The following is an 18,339-nucleotide window of genomic DNA, read 5'->3' as shown; positions in this document are numbered from 1 at the left end:
ACGCACACCCAAAAATAAATACAACCCTGGCCAGACTGTCCTTCCTTAGCATTTGGCCCTTGGGGACAGGGCTCTGATTCTAAAAGAGGCACAGGTCTGGCTGTCCTGCAGCCTCGCGAAAGGAGTTCCCATATTCACGTGCTGCCTCCCCAGAGAGACAAGGCGATTCTTCCTTCTAGAAGAGGGATACCCAGCCCAGCCTCATCTCTCTAACATGGGGACATCCCCAAGACTGAATGAGCGATGCACCCCTGACATGCAGGACTGTTGGCTCCTGACACATGGAAAATACTCAAAACGTGAAATTACTATTACTACTATTATTATTATTACTAGTGCTATTATCTAGGGCTTATCAAGGTCCAGGGCACGTCTGCCCGTGGGCTGGCACGGGGCTGGGCACATACAGGGAACATCCGCCAACATTTGACAGTTCCTCTTGAAAATATTTGTGAAAAGACTCAGATGTTAACCTTCCTCGTTCAATATAAGGAAGACAAGAGTAAAGAGTATTTACGATCGGATCCTGAAAATCCGAGTCTGGTAGGGAAAATATCTTTTCAGATCCAGTTGCCACGACCCCTCGTCGCTGTGTTTACTGATGGCTCAGAGAAAAGGCTGGACTTGGAAATAGTAAAACTGTACAAAAGCCACCAGGCAGGTTTGTGCAAAGCAGCAGAATTTCCCGCACAAGCTGTACAACGAACCTTCGCTTTGTGTTCACAGAACTGGCCACTGTGTACATTGTGGGGGATTTTCTCTGAATCAGAAGACAATCTCAAATCCCTAAGACTGGCTTTTTCCCCTGCAGGTAAATAAAAGGTGATTCCAGCAGATTCACAGGTCCCTTCCAGAGAGCCCACTGCAAATGGGCATGTGGATTTGCCCAACTTGGGGAGAGAGTGAGACACTTTCAGGTCTCACTGGACAGGGACGTCCCCAAGAGGGAAGTATCAGAAATCTGATGTTTATGGGTGGCTTATGAGTTGTTTATGGGTTGCCGCCATAATTGTGGAGGGGATACGGCCTCGGTCTGGTGACATCCAGCGACTCATGGGACAGCCCCACACGATACAGAATTGTCCCACGTCCCTCCTGCCTTCAGAACCTCCCACTGGACATTCGCGCCGGTGAAAAACCTGCTCATCGTAACTGGAGCCTAGAACGTGACTCTGACTTACGTATGTATGAAGTGTTTTCCCATATGGTTTAATACACACCAAATACGCTCCGTTTTAACGTCACGGCGACCCGCTCCCCGGCTGGCACCTCGCATGGAACGGTCTCTGCTCTTTTCCTTCCTTTTAAACCCAAACTTGTCCCTTATACGTAGGTGCCGTATGATGATTTTTAGGTAGTAAATACCGAGGCCTTTCCATCTAATAAGGGTTCTATTAGAGATTCCTTTCCTTCATGTCAGAGTTCATGGATTGTACTGACTTTGGGACGCCAGCCACATAGGCCAAGTTCATTCACGGGGAGGACCTCTCACACTCCCTCCATTCCAGGCTTGCTGCTCTAAGCCCTTCCATGGGTAGGCATTCAGTCGATCCCCATGCAGCCCTCTGAAGTCAGCACGGATGACCCCAGATTACAGGCGGGGTAACGGAGGCACAGAGCAGGTAAGGAACTTGCCCCAGGTCAGACAGCGAGGAAGCAGCAGAGGTGGGATTTGAACCCACGCCCCCGGCTCCACGGCCCATGCACCAAATTCCGAGGCTACACGACTTCTCTCCTGTTGCCTCAGGATTTCACGTCAGCAAAGCAAAGGGGGACGTTAACGACACATCTGTTATAAAAAGGGAGCGTTGGGCATGAAGGGTCCAGAACCAACGGTCTAGTCCTACCCCTTCCATGCTCAAATGCGAAAACAGGCCCAGAGAGGGTATGGGCTTTGCCCAAGGTCACACAGCACTTCCAGAGAAACTCTGGAGCCAGACGGACCTTCTCCCGGCACGAGTTCCCTGCATCCAGGCATCACCTTCGTCCCACGCCAGTGCCTTCAGTTACTTCACGAAAATGTCCCATAATGCTGGTCTCTGTGTTACGCTCCCCAAAGGGTTCTCCATGGCTACTTCTCCCCCAGGCTGTGGCATCTTACACCTTCCATCCCTTGCGTCAGAGCCAGCTCCTGCTCTGGGGGAAATCTCTCCTCCACCCTCGTCCCTACCCTACCTCTCGCCCGAAGTGTCTAAAATTTTTTTCACAGTTTAGGTGTAAATCCTTATCGAAGACCAGTTTGAAAACCTGTCAAGAGAGCCTCTCTCTTAATAACACCTGAAAACTATGGCACACGTCGCCTCTGTGCTTTTTGCCGAGGCAGCCAGGAAACTCAGCGTCGCCGTGGGGAGTCAATCACGGTACTTGTCTCTCTCCTTCTCTCATCTCTGTCTTCTGGTGCCACCGTCTCCCTTTTCCTCATTGTGCCTTCTGACCCCCCCCTCCCCCAGCTCTGATACCATCTGCAAAGAATTTTTATGCCTCTACGTTCTGATCTTTCCTGGAAAGAAACTGTAACTGGCAAAAGCTGATGGATAAAAATGAATAGGTCACGCATGTGTGTAAGGAATCCCGGGTAGCCTCAGATCAATTATGCACGTGCGCGAATGAATGAGGCAGGCCCGTACCTAAATTATGCAGATGTAGGCAGCGGTCTGTTGACTTGTGGGAAATAAATTAGGCAAACGTTTTAAAGGAAGACTAGGCAGTATGTTGGTTAAGACGCTGGACACATGACAGGCAAATAAGTATGTGAATGTCGGTGTAAAAGATGCAGCTGTGGGTCTCGATGTTGTCTCACTATTGGAGTGAATTATGCAAAGTGGTCCTCGCTGCGGACTGGGTTTACACCTATGGATGTGGGTATAGATTACGGTGAAGTGGCATGCATTATCCTAACATCAGAAATCAATTATGAATAATTCACGAACGGTGCAAGGCACACGACTGCGTATCTGGTAAAAACAGAGTTAGATTAAAAGATGTGGGCATGTTATCTGTGCACGTCCAGGGATACATTATGCAAATTGCACCAAGTTACCCCAATGGATTAGCACTGTCAGAAAACACAAGGCTGGATTATTCACCCACGGCACGAATTGTACAAACGGGGGATGTCTTATTGCAAAAGCGAGAATAAATTATGCAAAAGGCAGGGCGTGTAGGAAAATGTGAGCATACCTAGCAAACACCTGGCCGGACTGCAGTATACATTGCACACGTCGCAAGGACTCTGTTAGCACATGTGTCGCCTGTGAGTTAAAGGGGCCCCTTCTGGAAGGGTCCGTTGAAGATGGTGCCCTCCTCTTGGCAGGTAAGCCCTTTCCAGGCCTCCAGCGCCATCCAGACACGGCTTGGGAGCAGCCGCCGGACTCCAGCCCCAACCTGCCCTCTCCGGCCCGGAGCGCCCTGTGCGGCGTGTGACATGCACAGCCACACCTGTGGCCCTCTCAGATGTGAGCGTGCATTTCTACAGATACCTGCGCCGACTCCATCAAGCCCAAGTGGAGTCCCCCACGCCTTTCACCACCCCCGCCTCTGGATTTTGCAGACACCCACGCGCCGAGGAGGTGTCCACGGGTCCGTGCTCACCTGGACCACACCGGGGGAAAAGACCGCAAGGATGAGATAAAGCCAGACATAGGCGAATATACTCCACGAGGCGGTGACAAAGAAGACCCTCAGGTGCTTGATCTTGCGGCTCTCGCCGGCCGGGATGACGTAGATGCACACGGCGATGACCACGAACATGTTGAAGGCAGCGCTGCCCACGATGGTGCCCGGGCCCAGCTCGCCGGCCTGGAAGTTGTGGCCGCAGACCTCGATGACAGACAGCAGGATCTCCGGCGCCGAGGAGCCCAGGGCCATGAGCGTGAGGTTGGACACGGTCTCATTCCAGATGCGGACGGTGCCCACACTGGTCTCGCCATTGGCCTTGGTGATGGTGATCTCCTTCTCCTTCGACGTGATGACCTCGATGGAAGCCATGAAGCGGTCGGCGATGATGGACACGCCCAGGAACATGTAGACCATGGCCACAAAGTAGACCACTGCCCTCGCCGCCTTGTCGCCCAGCGACGGGTCGTCGGGCTCCCAGACGGGCAGCAGGACCCCCGGCTGGCAGCGGTTGGAGCCCTGGCAGACGCCCGTGCTGGCATCGCTGTCATTGGCCGGGGGAGGTGGTAGAGATGGGGTCGGGGTGGCCGCCCCTGAGCATGGGGGGACCCCTAGGAGGAGGGCAACCCCCACCAGAGCCAGGGGAGCCATGGAGGGTGGCGGGGTTCTGTGGGGGAGGAGGAGGAAGGCTGGGTGAGGAGAGCACACTGCCCGACACGCAGGAGTCAAGGCTTTTCCGGGGTGGAGGATGGGGAGGGGGAAGCTGAGGACTAACATGGGGAGGATGGAGGCTGAGGGAGACACCGAGACACACACACAAAGAGACCAGGAGAGCCCGAGACAGACACCAAGGGAGAAAGGTACAGAGAGACAAGGACAGACGCACAGCGTCCGGACGTCGTGCACGCTGCGGCTCAGCAATTCCGCTCCCAAGTATGTACCCGAGAGAAACAGGTCACGTGTCTGCCAAAGGACACGGACAAGAGCGGCCCCAGCAGCTTCGGCTGCAGCAGCTCCCGTCTGAAACGACCCAGACGCCTGTCCGCGGTTAAACGGATACGTGAGGCCAGGACCACTCACTCCGGGGAGTATTACCCGGCACTGAAAAGGGGAGCGGCCGACGGATTCGCCGAGAACGGAGCCAGGCACAAAGCAACACAGACCGAGTGATTTAGTGGGCGGGCGGGCGCCCCGAGGGGCTGCCGGCATTCGTTAGGTGATTCTGTGGTTTCCGGCTTGGCCCTCGGGGCATTCCTGCTCAGGATTTGGGCCGTGGTGGGTGCTGGGCGTCTGTCTGTCTGTCTCAGGTGGAGCTGGGGAGGGGCCGCTGGAGGGTGTCTCTCTCCAGTACCCCCGGGTCTCGGTGAGGGACACAGCTCCTTAGCGGCTGTGACGTATGAGCCCCGTATTGGGCTTTCTGTCCCGTTTGTGGGTGTGGGGTCTCTAACTGTTTCAGCGGCTCCCTTCCTGCCTCTGGTCCTGGGTTCGAGTGCCTATTTCTGTGCCTCGTCTAGGTTTCCTTTAAAAATGCAAACCGGTTCACACCCCGCTTCTGCTCGGAACCCCTCCTGGCTCCCTCCTCACTCAGAGCCCCGTGGTCCTCTGCCTGGGTCAGAGGTCCCTCTCTGGCCTCATCTCTCTCCTCCCCTTGGCTCACTCGGCCTCGTCTGCACTATGACCTCGCCGGTCCTCAGGCGCACCAGACAGGTTCCTGCCTCAGGGACCTGCTGTCCCCCACCCCGTTCCTCACACACTCTCCCTGGCATCGTCTGCGCTCCCTTCCGTCCAAAGGACACCAGCCTCCTTTGGGAAGCCCCCAGCCATTGCACAGAGGAGAGGACCAAGGCTCGGAGGGGTCGAACACCAAAGCTGCAACTGTTTCTCTCTCCCAGAGCTGGCCCTGCCCCTGTGTTGCCATGGTAACCCAGGAGCCTCTAAAAGAGGAACTGAAATTGGAAGGGGGGGGGTCCTCCGAGCCTCCAGCCCTAGCCCCTCTCCTGGCCCCCAGCCTCAGTTCTCCCAGTACCTTCCATTTCTGTCTGAAAAAAGTTCTCCCCAGAGTCTAACCCACAGCCTTCTCCCAACACACACCCACCTACTCACATACTCCCAGGGGCGGGGAGCTGCTGCTCCCAGGGACGGAGGAAGAATGTTGGCAGAACTTCCCAGAGGAGCCAGTGCGTGTGTGTGTGTGTGTGTGTGTGTGCGCGCGTGTGTGCGTAGGCGAGGAAGAGGGGTGATTCTTAAAGGGCCACCACACAATTAGCCCCATTGGATAGGCCCCTAATAACATGTCTAATTAGCAGCCCCCTAATTAACAACAACTTAGGCATAATTACAAATCCACCAGGATCCAAAGCTCTTCTCCCCCCACCCCCGCCTCCTCCCCAGCTTTCAGGGGGGACAAGGGCCACCTGGCAGTCAGAATTCCAAAGCATCTAACTCCCTCTCTCATGTGAAAGCTGTGGCTGCAAGTCCTCCCTTGAGGCCGACCACCCGTCCCTCCCGCCTCAGCCCTCAAGGGGGACCGAAGTCAGCCGATGGGTGCCATGCCGGCCCTCCCTGCCCGGGGCTGGGCAGAGTGGCCTGGTTCCGTCCCTCTTCCTCTAAAACCCGGTCACCTCTCCCTGAGGACTCAGGACAGGAGAGGGCAGGAAGAGAAAGCACCAGATAAATACTTGGGAGATGAGCAACCCAGAGGTCTGAGCGCTGTTGCCGGGGACAGCTGGATTCCCTCCGCGTGAGGCGCCCGCCTCTGCCTCCCTCCGTCCACCAGCAGCCCTGAAACCTAATCTGGGTGTACAATCCAGGAGCAGAAGGATCAGGTTGAGGCCCGGGGTGGGGGTGGGGGGGCAGATGGCTGCCCTGCCGCCCAGGGCCATCTCTCCCCACCCTTGTGGGCCGGTGGCCAGCTGGGTTGGTGGGAGCACCCCAGCTCTGCCTCACACACCTCTCAGGACTCCATCCGTAGAGTAGGACTACAAGCTGAATGGGGGGCGGTCCAGTCCTGGTGGGACACCTTCCCTCATTCCCCCGCAAACCGGCGAGGGGGCTGGTGGCTCCCGACTGTGCTGGTGGCAGGGGGCAGGGGGTGCCTGCCGCCCCTGTGAGGGATATGCAAAGTGGGGGCGCAGTCTTCTACATTCTACACACTTACACAGCGCCCTAGCTTGGGAATCACACATGCTCGTGCACACATGTGTGCGTGCACACACGTCTTGGCGCTCAGGCCTCTGGTGCACGGACGGGTGAGCTGAAGTCCGGCGGGGGAGAGAGCTTGGCCCAGGCGCGCGGCTTCGAGTCAAGGGCGGAGCAGTGACAGACACGCACGCACGCACGCGTGGGACTCCCAACCCGGGCAGCACCTGAGGACTGCGTGGGCTGCGGCTCAGGCTCACACTGCTCCCCTTGTCACTCACTCTGGCCTACCTTCTCTGGGGCCCCCTTCCCTCCAGGAAAGAAGGGGCCTCTAGACTCAGAAGGACCCCTCTCCGAGCCCCCGAGGGGTGGTAGAGAAGCTTTTGAGATCCAGCTCCACTGAGAGACAGGGCTGAGGCTTGCACACCATGAGGGGGATGAGGTGAGGCTGCAGGAGGGACTAGCCCAGCCCGGCCCAGCCCAGCCCGGCCCGGCCCGACCTGGTACTGAGTGCTATGTCTGGAGCGGGAAAGCTGCTCCGTAATTGTCAAAAGCATGAACGAGTCACGGATGGACAAACAGCAAAAGAGGTGTGAAAGTTAGATCACAGGAAGGCCCGGCCCATTCTTTAGGAAGAGGAGTGGGGAGGTCAGACTGAAGACAGGAAGGGGTTCGATCTCCACCGCAAGGGGTACAGGCGAGACCCCAAGAGGGGCTGGCTTCAGAATGCCTGAAACAAGGCAACGCAGGAGCTCAGGAGAGGCGTGGGGCGGACGCCGGCCAGAAGGATGGGTGGGAGCCCTGCCGAAAGAGGCAGAGGAGTTTGGGGGACTCCTCACCTTCGGGGCAGGGGGAGGGGGCGGAGCCTACTCCACAGGGCAGATCATCTTCCTCCAGGTCTCCCCGTGCCAGGGGCGGAGACAAAGGTGTGTAGGAGGAGAGTTAACCGGCTATACCGGGGAGAGGAAGAGGAAGGAGAGAGAAGCAGAGCCCAGATACCTAGAGACGGAGATGGGAACGGAACGAGGGAGAGAGCGGGGAAGGGGCAGGGAAGAGACAGGACACACGCGCGGAGATGGGAAGAGACGGAGAGGCAGAGAGAGGCACGGGGACGCTGAGACGGTAGAGAGAGACAGAAACACACAGAGATGGCGAGAGAGGAAGGCAGAGAAATCTGGGACTTGAGAGACAGCGCGGAAGACACAGACCAGACCCAGGAGGGGAGGGCACGAGAGCGAGAGATGGAGAGCGCCTGGGACACGGGAGAGGGACCCACAGAAGCAGCCAGACGCCGCAGGGCAGAGACCCCTGAGGGATGTGCACAGACAGACACACGACACCCAGACACAGGAAGTCGGGGGCGGAGGTACAGGACAAGAGAGTGGGGGCTTCCCCAGATGGGGTGGGGTGTCCTCGCCCCCTCAGTGCCCAGGAGGCACCCCCTCCCAGCCCGCCATGCTCCCTGGAACGCAGGAGGGGCTGAGGATGTTGGCTGCTGGTGGCGCCCTCACCCCGTGGAAAGGCCCTGGTGTCCCCACCCGGGGTAGGCAGCCCCCCACCCGCCATAGACGACTTCAGGGAATAGCGGCTCCCGGCTCCTCGAACGCCCTCCCACGCCGGGTACGATCGTCCTCCCATGTCCCCCTGGGGGTCTCATCTGCAGGCCAGAAGCCTGAAAGGTCTCCAGCACTGACAGCAGTGGTGGGCGACTCAAGGACCGAGAGAAAAGAGAGAGAGAAAGAGGAGAGAAAGGTGAGAGAGAGAGGGGAGAGAGAGAGGGAGACAGAAGAGGAGACAGGACGGAGAGGAGCTGTGGGACTGAGAGGGGAGGAGAGGGGAGGGAGAGGGGATAGAGGGAGGAGAGGAGCCGGGAGGGACACGGGGGAGGGGACTGGCGAGGGAGGAGGAGGTGGGGGCCAGGAGCCGAGGGGAGTGAGGCGGTGGCGTGGAGGGGGCGGCGGGGGGCGCCTCGGGAGGGGCTAGAGGAGAGGGGCGGGAGGAGGTAGCCCGAGCCTCCCACCCGCCCTCCGGGTTCAGCACCACAGGCACGGACAGCGGCGGAGGGCGCGCGCGCGCGCCTGTGTGTGCGCGCGCTCGCGTGTTTTGGGGGAGATGTGGGGGGTCATCCGGAGGCGTTCTCTGCCCCCACCCCCAACATACACAGTCTCTGATCCATATAAGGGCCAAAGACGCAAAAAAGCTACAAATAGTTACAGGCTCACAGAACTGGGGGAGGGCAAGAATATTTAGCCAGTCGGATCCAAATGCACAGGCTGCGCCTGCAGACATAACCTCACGAAGCCAGCCAGAAACAACCACAAAGCCGCCCATTAATAATAACAATAGTTGCCATTCACAGTACCAGGCATTGTTACAAATGTTTTATAAGGGCCTGCAGACATAACCTCACAAAGCCAGCCAGAAACAACCACAAAGCCACCCATTAATAATAATAACACTTGCCATTCATAGTGCTAGGCATTGTTACTAATGTTTTATAAGCGCTTGACACAAGTGCTTGACACGTGTTGACACAACTAACCCTCAAACCAACCCTGTGAGGTAGACGCTAACAGCCCCATTTTACAGGTGGGGAAACTGAGGCACAGAGTGAAGTGAGCCTTCAGGCTCTACATCCTTAACTACTACAGTACATGCTGTTCTAGACCCAGGAGCCGGTGAGAAGTCTGGGGGCAAACCTCAAAGGACCAGGCAGATGGCCCAGGCTCCTGAAGACAAACTCAGGAGCCTTGAAGTGGACACACGCATGCCCCACCCCCCGACACACACACGTGCATGCATGCTCCCCTCCAGGGTGTGCACACTTCACAGACCCACACCCCGAATCCCACGCCCATCCAGGGCGGGAGGTGATGGAGCATGCCCTGCCTCTGAGTGTGGGCAGAGAGAGCAAGGAGCCTGCTTGTGCCACTGCGGGTCCCCGCCGCCAGCAGAGGAGGGAGATGATCCACTCCTGCAACTTCCCACACTTAGGCCGGGGCTCTGGGAGCTGGGATGGGGACAGGGCGGCCAAGAGTTGGTGGGCTACCTTTTAAAAACTCGCTGTGGAGAACTGGCGGCTTAGCCTCCACTGTCAGCGTGGGTGGTCAGATAGTCGGAATCCCACAGTAGGAGGCGGACAGATGGCCGGAATGACCTCTCCCTCGGGAAGCAGGAGTCCCACGTAACCCGTGCCTGGGAGGAGCCCACTCTCCCCACCAGCCTGGATCCCACTCGGGAAGTGCTCCCCACCCCTCATGACCCGGATTCTATTCCTGGCCTGTGCTGGGGAGGACACGATTTCTCCTGAGTCCCTGCCCTCCCCTGGCCCCTGACATGCAGGCCTCGGACAACTCCTGCTGCCACAGAAGGGGCCACAGGCCAGGGAAATCGGCCCTGTCTCAAACTCCCTGGTCTCCCCGCTTTTCAGTTCGGTGTAGCCGAGTCCCTTCCAGCACGGTGAACCCCAGTCCCATCGGCACTCCCCAACTGGAATCTAATCTCAATTACTTTCTGCCGGGGTCTAACCCCGACCTTCGGCACAGGGCCTCACCACAGCAATTCTCTTTAGGGCTAGAGGTCCTAGGGGTCCAGCCTCAGACCTTCTGCTGCATTCGGACCACAGCTCCTCCCCCCACCCCGGCCACCCACAGCCTTCCCTCTGAGACTCTTTCCTTGTCGCCCCACTGGGACCTAGCCTCAGACCCAGAGCTCTCCCCTGGGGTCTCACACAGCCCTCCTGGCAGGTCTGACCTCAGCTTCCCTCGCCGGGGTCTAATCTCAGTCTTTCTGCTAGGGCCTGACCTTCTTTCTTTCCTCAGAGGCCCATACAACTGCACCTCAGTCGTGCCTCTGGGTCGAACCTTGTGTTCCCGCCCCCCCAGACCCCCTCCCTCCATTCTCCGGGCCGGTCTGGCACCCCACACGGCCTGGCGCGTGGCCAGGCTCTCGTCGAATGCTTGCCCAGCAAAAGAATGAAGACAACGGACAGTCTGGTTCCTCTGGACATATAAGTAATCTGTGGCTGGCCAATTCTCATCCGGAGAAGGGGGTTTGGGTGAGATCATCCCCTTTTCAAATGGGGAGACTGAGGCACAGAGGAGTGTTAGCTGGAGACACAGGGCATGTTGGGGCAGGAAATCCCAGCTCCACCAACCTGGGGGCCCAGCGAGCCCGCTCCACGATGCCTCCTCCTCCATGAAGGGCCAGAGGCGAGCACCCTAACGAACGTCCCCCAGGCCTGCGGTGGGCAGTGGGGGGTGCTCAGGAGGCCGAGGTCCCAGCAGGCCCCGGACGCCCCCTGTCCCCCAGCCTCTGTCGCTGACGTCTCCTCTGCTCTGCTCGATGCCGAAGCCGCGTCAGGACGAGCTCCGAGGCCTGGATCAGGCTGTGCTGTGGGAACGAGAGGGGAGGGCGGGGCTCAGAGAGCTGGTGGGGTGCACGGTAAGACTGGAGGGGTGCAGGTTAGACTGCGTGGGATGGTCTGCAGGGACGACCCACCAAAGGTCAGGAGCTTGGCCACGGCGGGAGATCAGAGGGCAGACCAGGGTGTGGGGTGGGAACGGGTCTTTGTGACGGGGTGAAGGTTAGGCCCAGGGGGACGGTCTGTGAATTTCCAGTTGGAGGGACAAAGCTTGGTCCCAAATGTGCGGGTCTGAGGTTAGAACTCGGTGGAAGGGACGGGACAGGATGGATCAAAATGTGAGAGGGATGACATTACGTGGGAGTGGGGTCTGAGCACTGGCGAGAGGCTGAGGGTAGACCACAGTGAGCGAGGACAGAGGGCAGACTCCTGCGGGAAGGACAGGGGAGTAAAACAAAGGACCAGCAAACCAAAGTGGACAAGGGGGATCTAGCCCCCTGTGGGGCAGAGTCAGACTCTGGCTGGAGGGTCTGAGGTTAGACCCTCATAGCGGGGACAAAGATGACAGTGAAATAGCTGGAAATAAACCATAACGAGGGGTGACGGGATGACGAGACCACAGAAAAACGAGGTCCTCTCTCCAGTCGGATCCCAGCCTCTTCCACTGCGGTGTAACCTAGTGCTTCCCACTGGGATGGAAGCTCCGCCCTTTCCGTGGGGTCTAACCTCAGACCTCCCCGCTGGGTCTAATCTCGTTCTGTTCAAGAATCTAACCTTCGCCCCCTTCACTGAGGTCCAACCTCAGACCCTCCCACTGGGGTCCAACGTGCATCCTTCCTGCTGGGGTCTCGCCGAGGCCGCTCCACCGCGGCCCAGACTGCAGGAAAAGCCCGTGCAGACCGCGGAGGCGGCGGCAAAGAGAGACACCAGTCGGAAGAGCCCAGGTTAGACCAACGGAAATAGGTCCTGGGGTCGAACCAGAGGGAAGGAGAAGCAAAGACCACATTAGGGGACAAAGGTACAGCAGGGCCTGAGGGGTGGGGGCTGGCCCTTGGGGAAAAGGTCAGAGGTCAGACGATATCAGTTGGAGGTTAAACTGCCATGGTGGGGGGTCCCAGGTTGGACCCTGGGCCATCGGAATGGTTGGCTGAGGCCGTAACAGGGCTGACGGCAGTCGGGCTGCCACGGGAGGGTCAGAGGTCGAAGTTCAGCAGAAGGCTGGCCGTGAGGCAGCAGTTTAAGGGCTTGATCACCATAGGAAGTCCTGGGGTTAGACCGGGTTCAAGGTTAGACTAGGCAGGGAGCTGGGCACTGGCTGTGGAAGGGCGGGAAGTGCAAACTGGAAGTCAGAGCCTCAGCGGCCAGCTGGTGGCTGGACCGCAGCCAGCGTGAAGCCGGTCACAGCGTGGGGGAGAGGGCGCCTATAAGGGGCACGAGAGTGAAGGGAGACCGCGGGGGGCGGGGCTGGGGGCGAGCCAGATCGTATGGTCTGGGCTGTCCTGGGGAAGGACAGAGGTGACAGAGCTGAAGGACAGAGTGAGGTAAGCTGGGGGTGACAAATGACACATGGGAACCCCTTCACCAGGTGAGTGCCCCGCCTACCAGGTGAGAGCCCCGCCTACCAGGTGAGAGCCCCGCCCCGCTGTGAGTGCTCCCAGTTGCCCCTTCGCCTGGGAACCATCTTGGGCCAACAGGACCCGCCTTCCGGAAAGAAGGGGGCTGGAGGCCAACCCCCTTGCCTGAAGCGGGGCTCAGGCTTCAGAGCTCCTGACTCCAGGTGAGCAGAGGCCCTGTCTCGGGCTGTTTCGAGGGGGCCCCGGCTACCTGCAGGACGTGCATGCCCTTCAGTGAGACCACAGCGAGCTCCTGCAGCCCGTCCCCGGTCAGGTCCGTGTGGGCCATGGCCAGCAGCGGGCTGGGGAAGCTCCGTTGCCACAGCAGGCGGAATCCGCACTCGGCCTCAGGCGACCCAGGCTCAGGGCCACTGTACTTGTAACAGAGCAGCTCCTGCAGGGCGGGGCAGGGTCAGGAGGGTGAGCCTGGCATGAGCCTGGCGTGGAGCGGGGGCGGGGTGGCGGCCCCTCCCTCGGGTCCCACCTGTCCGTAGGTGGCCACCAGGACTTCTGGCTGCCCGTCCAGATCGATATCGGTGACCAGGCCACAGAGGACACTGTCGAACTGGTCACTTCCAGGCAGGAGGAGCTGGTCCTCGAGGCCTCGGCTCAGCAGGTCCCTGCGGGTCCCCAGCGTGGTGGGGAGACCGAGGTCAGACCGCAGCCTCAGCACCAGGCCCGGGCAGGGCGCCCTCCTTCACGGGCCTGGACACACTGTCCCCCTAAAGCCTGCGCCCCCTCATCTCCAAGTTGGACGTCTCCATTTCCACCAAGGGGACCTCCAGTCCTTCACCCCGAGTGTCAGCCTGCTGCTCCCCAGCAGGCTCTCCCTCTGCATGCCCACGCTTCTCCGGAGGTGGGAGCAGCTCACTCTCAAATGGAGGCCCATACGGTTCCCTTGGGGATCTAGGTGCCCTGGCCCCATTCGGACACCCGCACTGTCCCCACGGAGCCTGCAGAGCTCGGTCCCCGTTGGGATGTCCTCACTGCCCACCAGGTAAGCCCCAGCGGCCTTGTGCCGGCTCCCGAGAGCCGACCGGGAAGTTTTCAGAAGTGTTATAAACCAGCTGACATCACGTCACGGTGGGAATATTTACACCACGGAAATTGGCGAATGCTCCAAATCGGGGTTGTGTCATGTGCGGGGGTGCTTGTTACATTATACCGGTGCCAGCACGATGTGTCCCCCTGCTCGAGGGGAGGGGACGTCTTGGCTCCCGTCCCAAGGCCGCCCCACACCCCTACAGGTTCTGGGCTTAACACTCACACCCTCTTCCTGGGACACGAACACCTGTACCTGCCTGGCCCTGAGCAACCTCACCCAAGGGACGTTCTGACCAGGGACAAGGTCAGACCACAGTGTGAAGGCGCTGGGTCAGGCCACACCCATGGGCCCCGGGCCGCTCACCGATATACCACTGCTGGCTCCAGCATGCTGGCCACGAGCACGCTGTACTCTTCCCGTGGTGGCCTGTCCTTGGTCTCTGGAGAAGACACACGAATGTGGAAGCAGGTGTGAAGGGACAGGTGCCAGGCTCCCTCTCGCACCTCCCCGCCCTCAGCCAGGTCTCGGGGCAGAGACTTGAGGCTGTGCCACAGAGGGAGGCCTAGAGGTCAGACCACGAGGGAATGACCGGGGTCGGACACTGTGGACGACAGTTTAAAAGGTCTGAGGTTAAACCACTCAGCAGAAGTGGTGACAGAAGTGACAGCGGGAGTCCCAGGGGTGACCACAGCGAGAGGACTCGGAGTCCAGACCAGCGTGACGGACAGGAGACAGACTGCCGAGGTCGGGGCAAGGGAGATGCCGGTGGAGGACAGGCCACAGTAAGAGGGACAGAGCGACAAAGGCAGGGAAAGGCGAGGCCCTGAGTGGTGGGACAGCCCGAGTCCTCGAGAAGAGCCTGGGTTTAGAGCGCGGTGAGAGAGTGACGAGGCCAGAGAGGGAGAGGAGAGGAAGTCACAGAGCGAGGGTGGAGGTGAGGCCACCACGGGAAGGCGGAAGGCCGAAGGGTCTGGGATGAGAGCCGGGGCAGGGAGCTGGGAGGGAAATTTGAGGGTGTGGAAGGGAGGGACGGGCCGCGCTGCAGCTCCAGAGCTGGACTGGGGCACGCGGTTCGACGGAGGGAGGACGGGGAGCCGGACACTTCGGGAGAGGGGTACAAAAGTGGGGAGGGGACAAGCCTGCAGAGTTGCCCCCCACGTCCAGAGCTCACCTGCAGGGGCCGAGAGGCTGAACACGATCACTCGGGAGATGGGGCCTTCCTGCAGGACTGTCCACGTCTGTAAAACCTCTGCATGGAAGTGGGGACTCAGGGCTCTGTCCCCAGCCCTTGCCAAAGTCCCGCTCCCCACCCTGGCCCTCACCTCGACTCCGCAGGTCTACGTGGGCGACACGGACATAACCACTCTGACAGCCAAGAGCCGAGAGTCGCCGGGACGTGCCCGGGAGGTTGTGGACATCGAGCCAGAGGACGCTGGTGGGTGGCCGGGCGGACAGAGGGGCCGGAGGGCCGTCACTGGGTCCCGGCCCCACACCTCCGCCTCCCCAGGAGCATGGACCCCATCCCCGTCGCTGCCCGATTTCTCTGAGGCCACCCACCCCGGTCCCGGCTGGCCACTTCCAGAGGCTCCTACCTACTGGTCAGGTTCGTGAGCTCTGGGAAGAAGTTCTCCACGGGCTGTTCCTCAAACTGGTGCAGCCCCTCGTTCTGGGGGAACCAAGGCCCGCCCCTTGCTTGGCATCTGCACAACTCACGGTGACCCCAGCAGGGCCTTGCCCACCCTGCCTCCCCTGCCTCACCTCCTTGTAGAGGTGAATGGCCGGGTCATTCCCACTCAGGAGAAACACGGTCTCCAGCTGATCCGCGACCTGGACCCTGAGAGCAGAGAAATCCAGGACCCCGGTGTGGCAGGACCTGAGTGTGGCACGGGCCACGCAGAACACCCTCTTGCCTGCAGGAACCCCAACATTCTGGGATCCAGCCAAAGGGTCCAGGGCTAAAATCTCGAGATGCAGAATAGTAGGTAGGAAATTAGTAGGCTAGAACCTTCTGTCTCTAGAGCCCTCATCTGCTAGAATCTTCATTCCAGATGTGGATTCGGGAACAGAACACTGCATTCTAGAATGAGGAGGGTGAGAACACGAACCCCCGTGTTCTAGAAATTCTGCTCTCGGTCTCCTTCGAACACCAGCACGTTTAGAAATCGCCACCCAAAACATCCAGACACGGAGTGGTAGAACACCCAAATCCTAGAATCCAGGACATCAGTTTCTAGAACTCCCACCTGCTAGACCAGAGGTTGGCAGACTATGACCCACAGGTCAAATCTAACTCACCATCTGTTTTTATAAATAAAGTTTTATTGGAACACAGCCATGCCCATTCATTTACATAGTGTCCATGGCTGCTTCCTTGCTGCAATGGCCGACTTGAGCAGCTGTGATGGACTGTCTGGCCCTCACAAGCTTGATGTGTACAGTCTGGACCTTCACAGTAAAAGTTTGCCAACGCCTGTGCTACATCATTGGTGTTCTGGACTGGAACCCAGAACTCTAGAATCATATTCTTCTACTCTGGAGCTCTAGATCCGCAGTATCCTAGACGGTCTGTATTCCAGCTCCTCGAAACGTGAGCACGTTAGGACTTTACCATGACAAAATCTCGGAATCATCAACCTGCAGAACTTTCAAACCTTGGAATCTCAGAACTCACAACTCTAGAGAACTTAGCATTTCTGGCTCTCGAGACTGAATCTGGAACGCAAGAACGTGAGCATTCCAGCTGGCTAGGATACAGGTGTTCATTTAACCCTCAGATTATCCCGCTTGGGGATGACGAAATGGTAGCTCATCAGCCAGGTCTGGTCCGTGGCTACCTTAAACGCACGATGCTCTGAAGAAACGAAATGGGAATCTGATTGTCCACGGGCAGGTCTGCGGTCTCGTTTGCTAGGCACCCCCCGCCCCGCACCCTGTAGGTGCACGATGCCCTTCCTGTGTCTTGCTTACTCTGCATGGCACAGCTGGAAAGGTGTGAACTGCAGTTCCAGGTTCAGGCAGCTCTCTGTAAAGGTGAGCACAGGCAGATGGGCGCCGGGGACCCCACAGGCTCCCCCCTCTCCCCCTCCCCCTCCCCCTCCTGCCCTTCAGGCCACACTCACGGGCAATGGAGTCAAGGTTGTATTCAGAGCCAGGCTCGTAGTCACAGTAAATGTTAAGGAAGGGGCTGCCTTTGTCCCCTGAATCCTGCGGGAGGAAGCTGGCCTCAGGGGAGGGCAGGAGCGGGAGGGGGGATTTGGGTCAGACTCAGGGATCCACCGTGTGTGAGGAGGGGGAAACGGGTCGGCGAAAGCAGCTTTGGGTACCTTGATAAACGTGATCCCCACAACCAGGCCCCGCTTTGGAGGCGACTTGTTGAAGGTGTCGATGGAGACAATCTCAGCATCCACTGGGAGGGAATAGTTCCAAGTTCGAGTGTCAGGCAGACTTGAGACCACTATACCCCCAATCAGGGTGACTCCTGACCTCTAGGACTCGGGAATCTCCAACCACCGCAGTGATCATGACCGCTGGATTCCAACGAGTCACGATCACCACCACCACCACCACCATCACCACCACGACAGAAGAGATCCTGAACGCTAACCACCACTTCTAGGACCCTATTATTCCCTGCCCCTGCCCCCATCAAGCTTCCTGACTATCAGTTCTGATCCTTCTCCCATCATGGTGATGCGACTCAGACAGAGCCTCAGAAGCCTTCTCAACACCACCTCGCCGCCCCCGCCCCATAGCGCCACGCACCGGGAATGTAATTGAACTGCAGCTCCTTAGCTACAGGCCGGATTTTCTGTCGGAGGTCTTGGTAGCGGAAGCCCAGCACCTTGCCTTTAAGGGTGGCGGCCAGAAGCTCCCCGCGACCGCCCGCGCCTCCCGCCAGCCCGTACACATTGCTCTGGGACGAGAAGCGCGTGAAGCTGTCCTCGCGCAGCGGGCAAGGCTCCGCCGCCACGGCCGCCTCCCCCATCACGCACCTCACCCAGTCACCCCTGCAGCCCGCCTACCCTACTCCCTGCTCCCGAAGCGACCTGGACCTTCGGGGGCCGGCCCGCCGCGCAGACTGATGACGTAACGAAGCTGCCGGCTCTGCCCTTTTCCAAGATGGCCGCCGAGTGGGCGTGGCTTCCAGCGAGACCATCCCAGCGCGCCTGTGCTGTGTGGAAAAGAGAATGACGACCACGCCGTAAAGCGTAATCCAGCTCTTGTGTGCCAGGGACTGTTCCAAGCGCTTTCCATCTATCAGCCTATTTAAAACTCACAAGCAAGGCGAGGCAGTTACCATGTTTTATGGGTGAAGGAACTGAGGCACAGCTAAAGTAACTCGTCTGAGATCCCATCACCTTTAAAATGGTGAAATGCATTCTTTTTACCCCAAAGGAGAAAGATCTAGCAATCTGTCCCGGTAGACAACCTCCTTCTCTGTTGAACGGCAAGTCTGTGCCAGTCACGTCGGCCCTGATTATCCCATCGAATCCTCACGACCACCTGCTATTGTTACTCCATATTCACTTATTCGGCATTTATTGGGCTCTTACTACGTGCCAGGG

At 58.8% G+C, this 18,339-nt stretch overlaps 2 protein-coding genes across 9 annotated transcripts in view; both read right to left on the bottom strand.

Annotated features, from left to right (window-relative positions):
* Window positions 1-6,570, bottom strand: part of SLC8A2 (solute carrier family 8 member A2) — a 24,637-nt gene extending 18,067 nt beyond the window's left edge. Inside the window, exons 1-2 of one of the 8 annotated variants that reach the window (XM_039852190.1) lie at window positions 5,711-6,570; window positions 3,592-5,134 (exon numbers count right to left, since the gene is read on the bottom strand). In XM_039852190.1, coding sequence (XP_039708124.1) covers window positions 3,592-4,824 — 1,233 coding nt within the window. In that variant the 5' untranslated portion in view covers window positions 4,825-5,134; window positions 5,711-6,570. Of the gene's footprint in view, window positions 1-3,591 lie in introns of all 8 variants that reach the window. The other 7 variants (XM_039852195.1, XM_039852191.1, XM_039852189.1 and 4 more) reach the window with 7 other exon arrangements.
* A 4,174-nt stretch (window positions 6,571-10,744) lies between these two features.
* KPTN (kaptin, actin binding protein) lies at window positions 10,745-17,849 on the bottom strand. The gene is made up of 12 exons (XM_039852188.1): window positions 17,537-17,849; window positions 17,098-17,180; window positions 16,894-16,978; window positions 16,742-16,796; window positions 15,533-15,608; window positions 15,367-15,440; window positions 15,097-15,206; window positions 14,946-15,023; window positions 14,138-14,213; window positions 13,214-13,349; window positions 12,941-13,123; window positions 10,745-11,145 (listed from the first exon to the last, which is right to left on the bottom strand). Exons 1-12 carry the CDS (start codon window positions 17,757-17,759, stop codon window positions 11,017-11,019), a joined length of 1,308 nt encoding a protein of 435 aa, XP_039708122.1. The 5' UTR covers window positions 17,760-17,849; the 3' UTR covers window positions 10,745-11,016.
* Between the last annotated feature and the right edge of the window lie 490 nt (window positions 17,850-18,339).

This window comes from Pteropus medius, unplaced genomic scaffold, assembly GCF_902729225.1.
Source record: "Pteropus medius unplaced genomic scaffold, Ma_sr-lr_union100, whole genome shotgun sequence".
Lineage (NCBI taxonomy): Eukaryota > Metazoa > Chordata > Mammalia > Chiroptera > Pteropodidae > Pteropus > Pteropus medius.
Note: the sequence above shows the minus strand (reverse complement) of the source record. Positions and strands in the feature narration are given on the sequence as shown.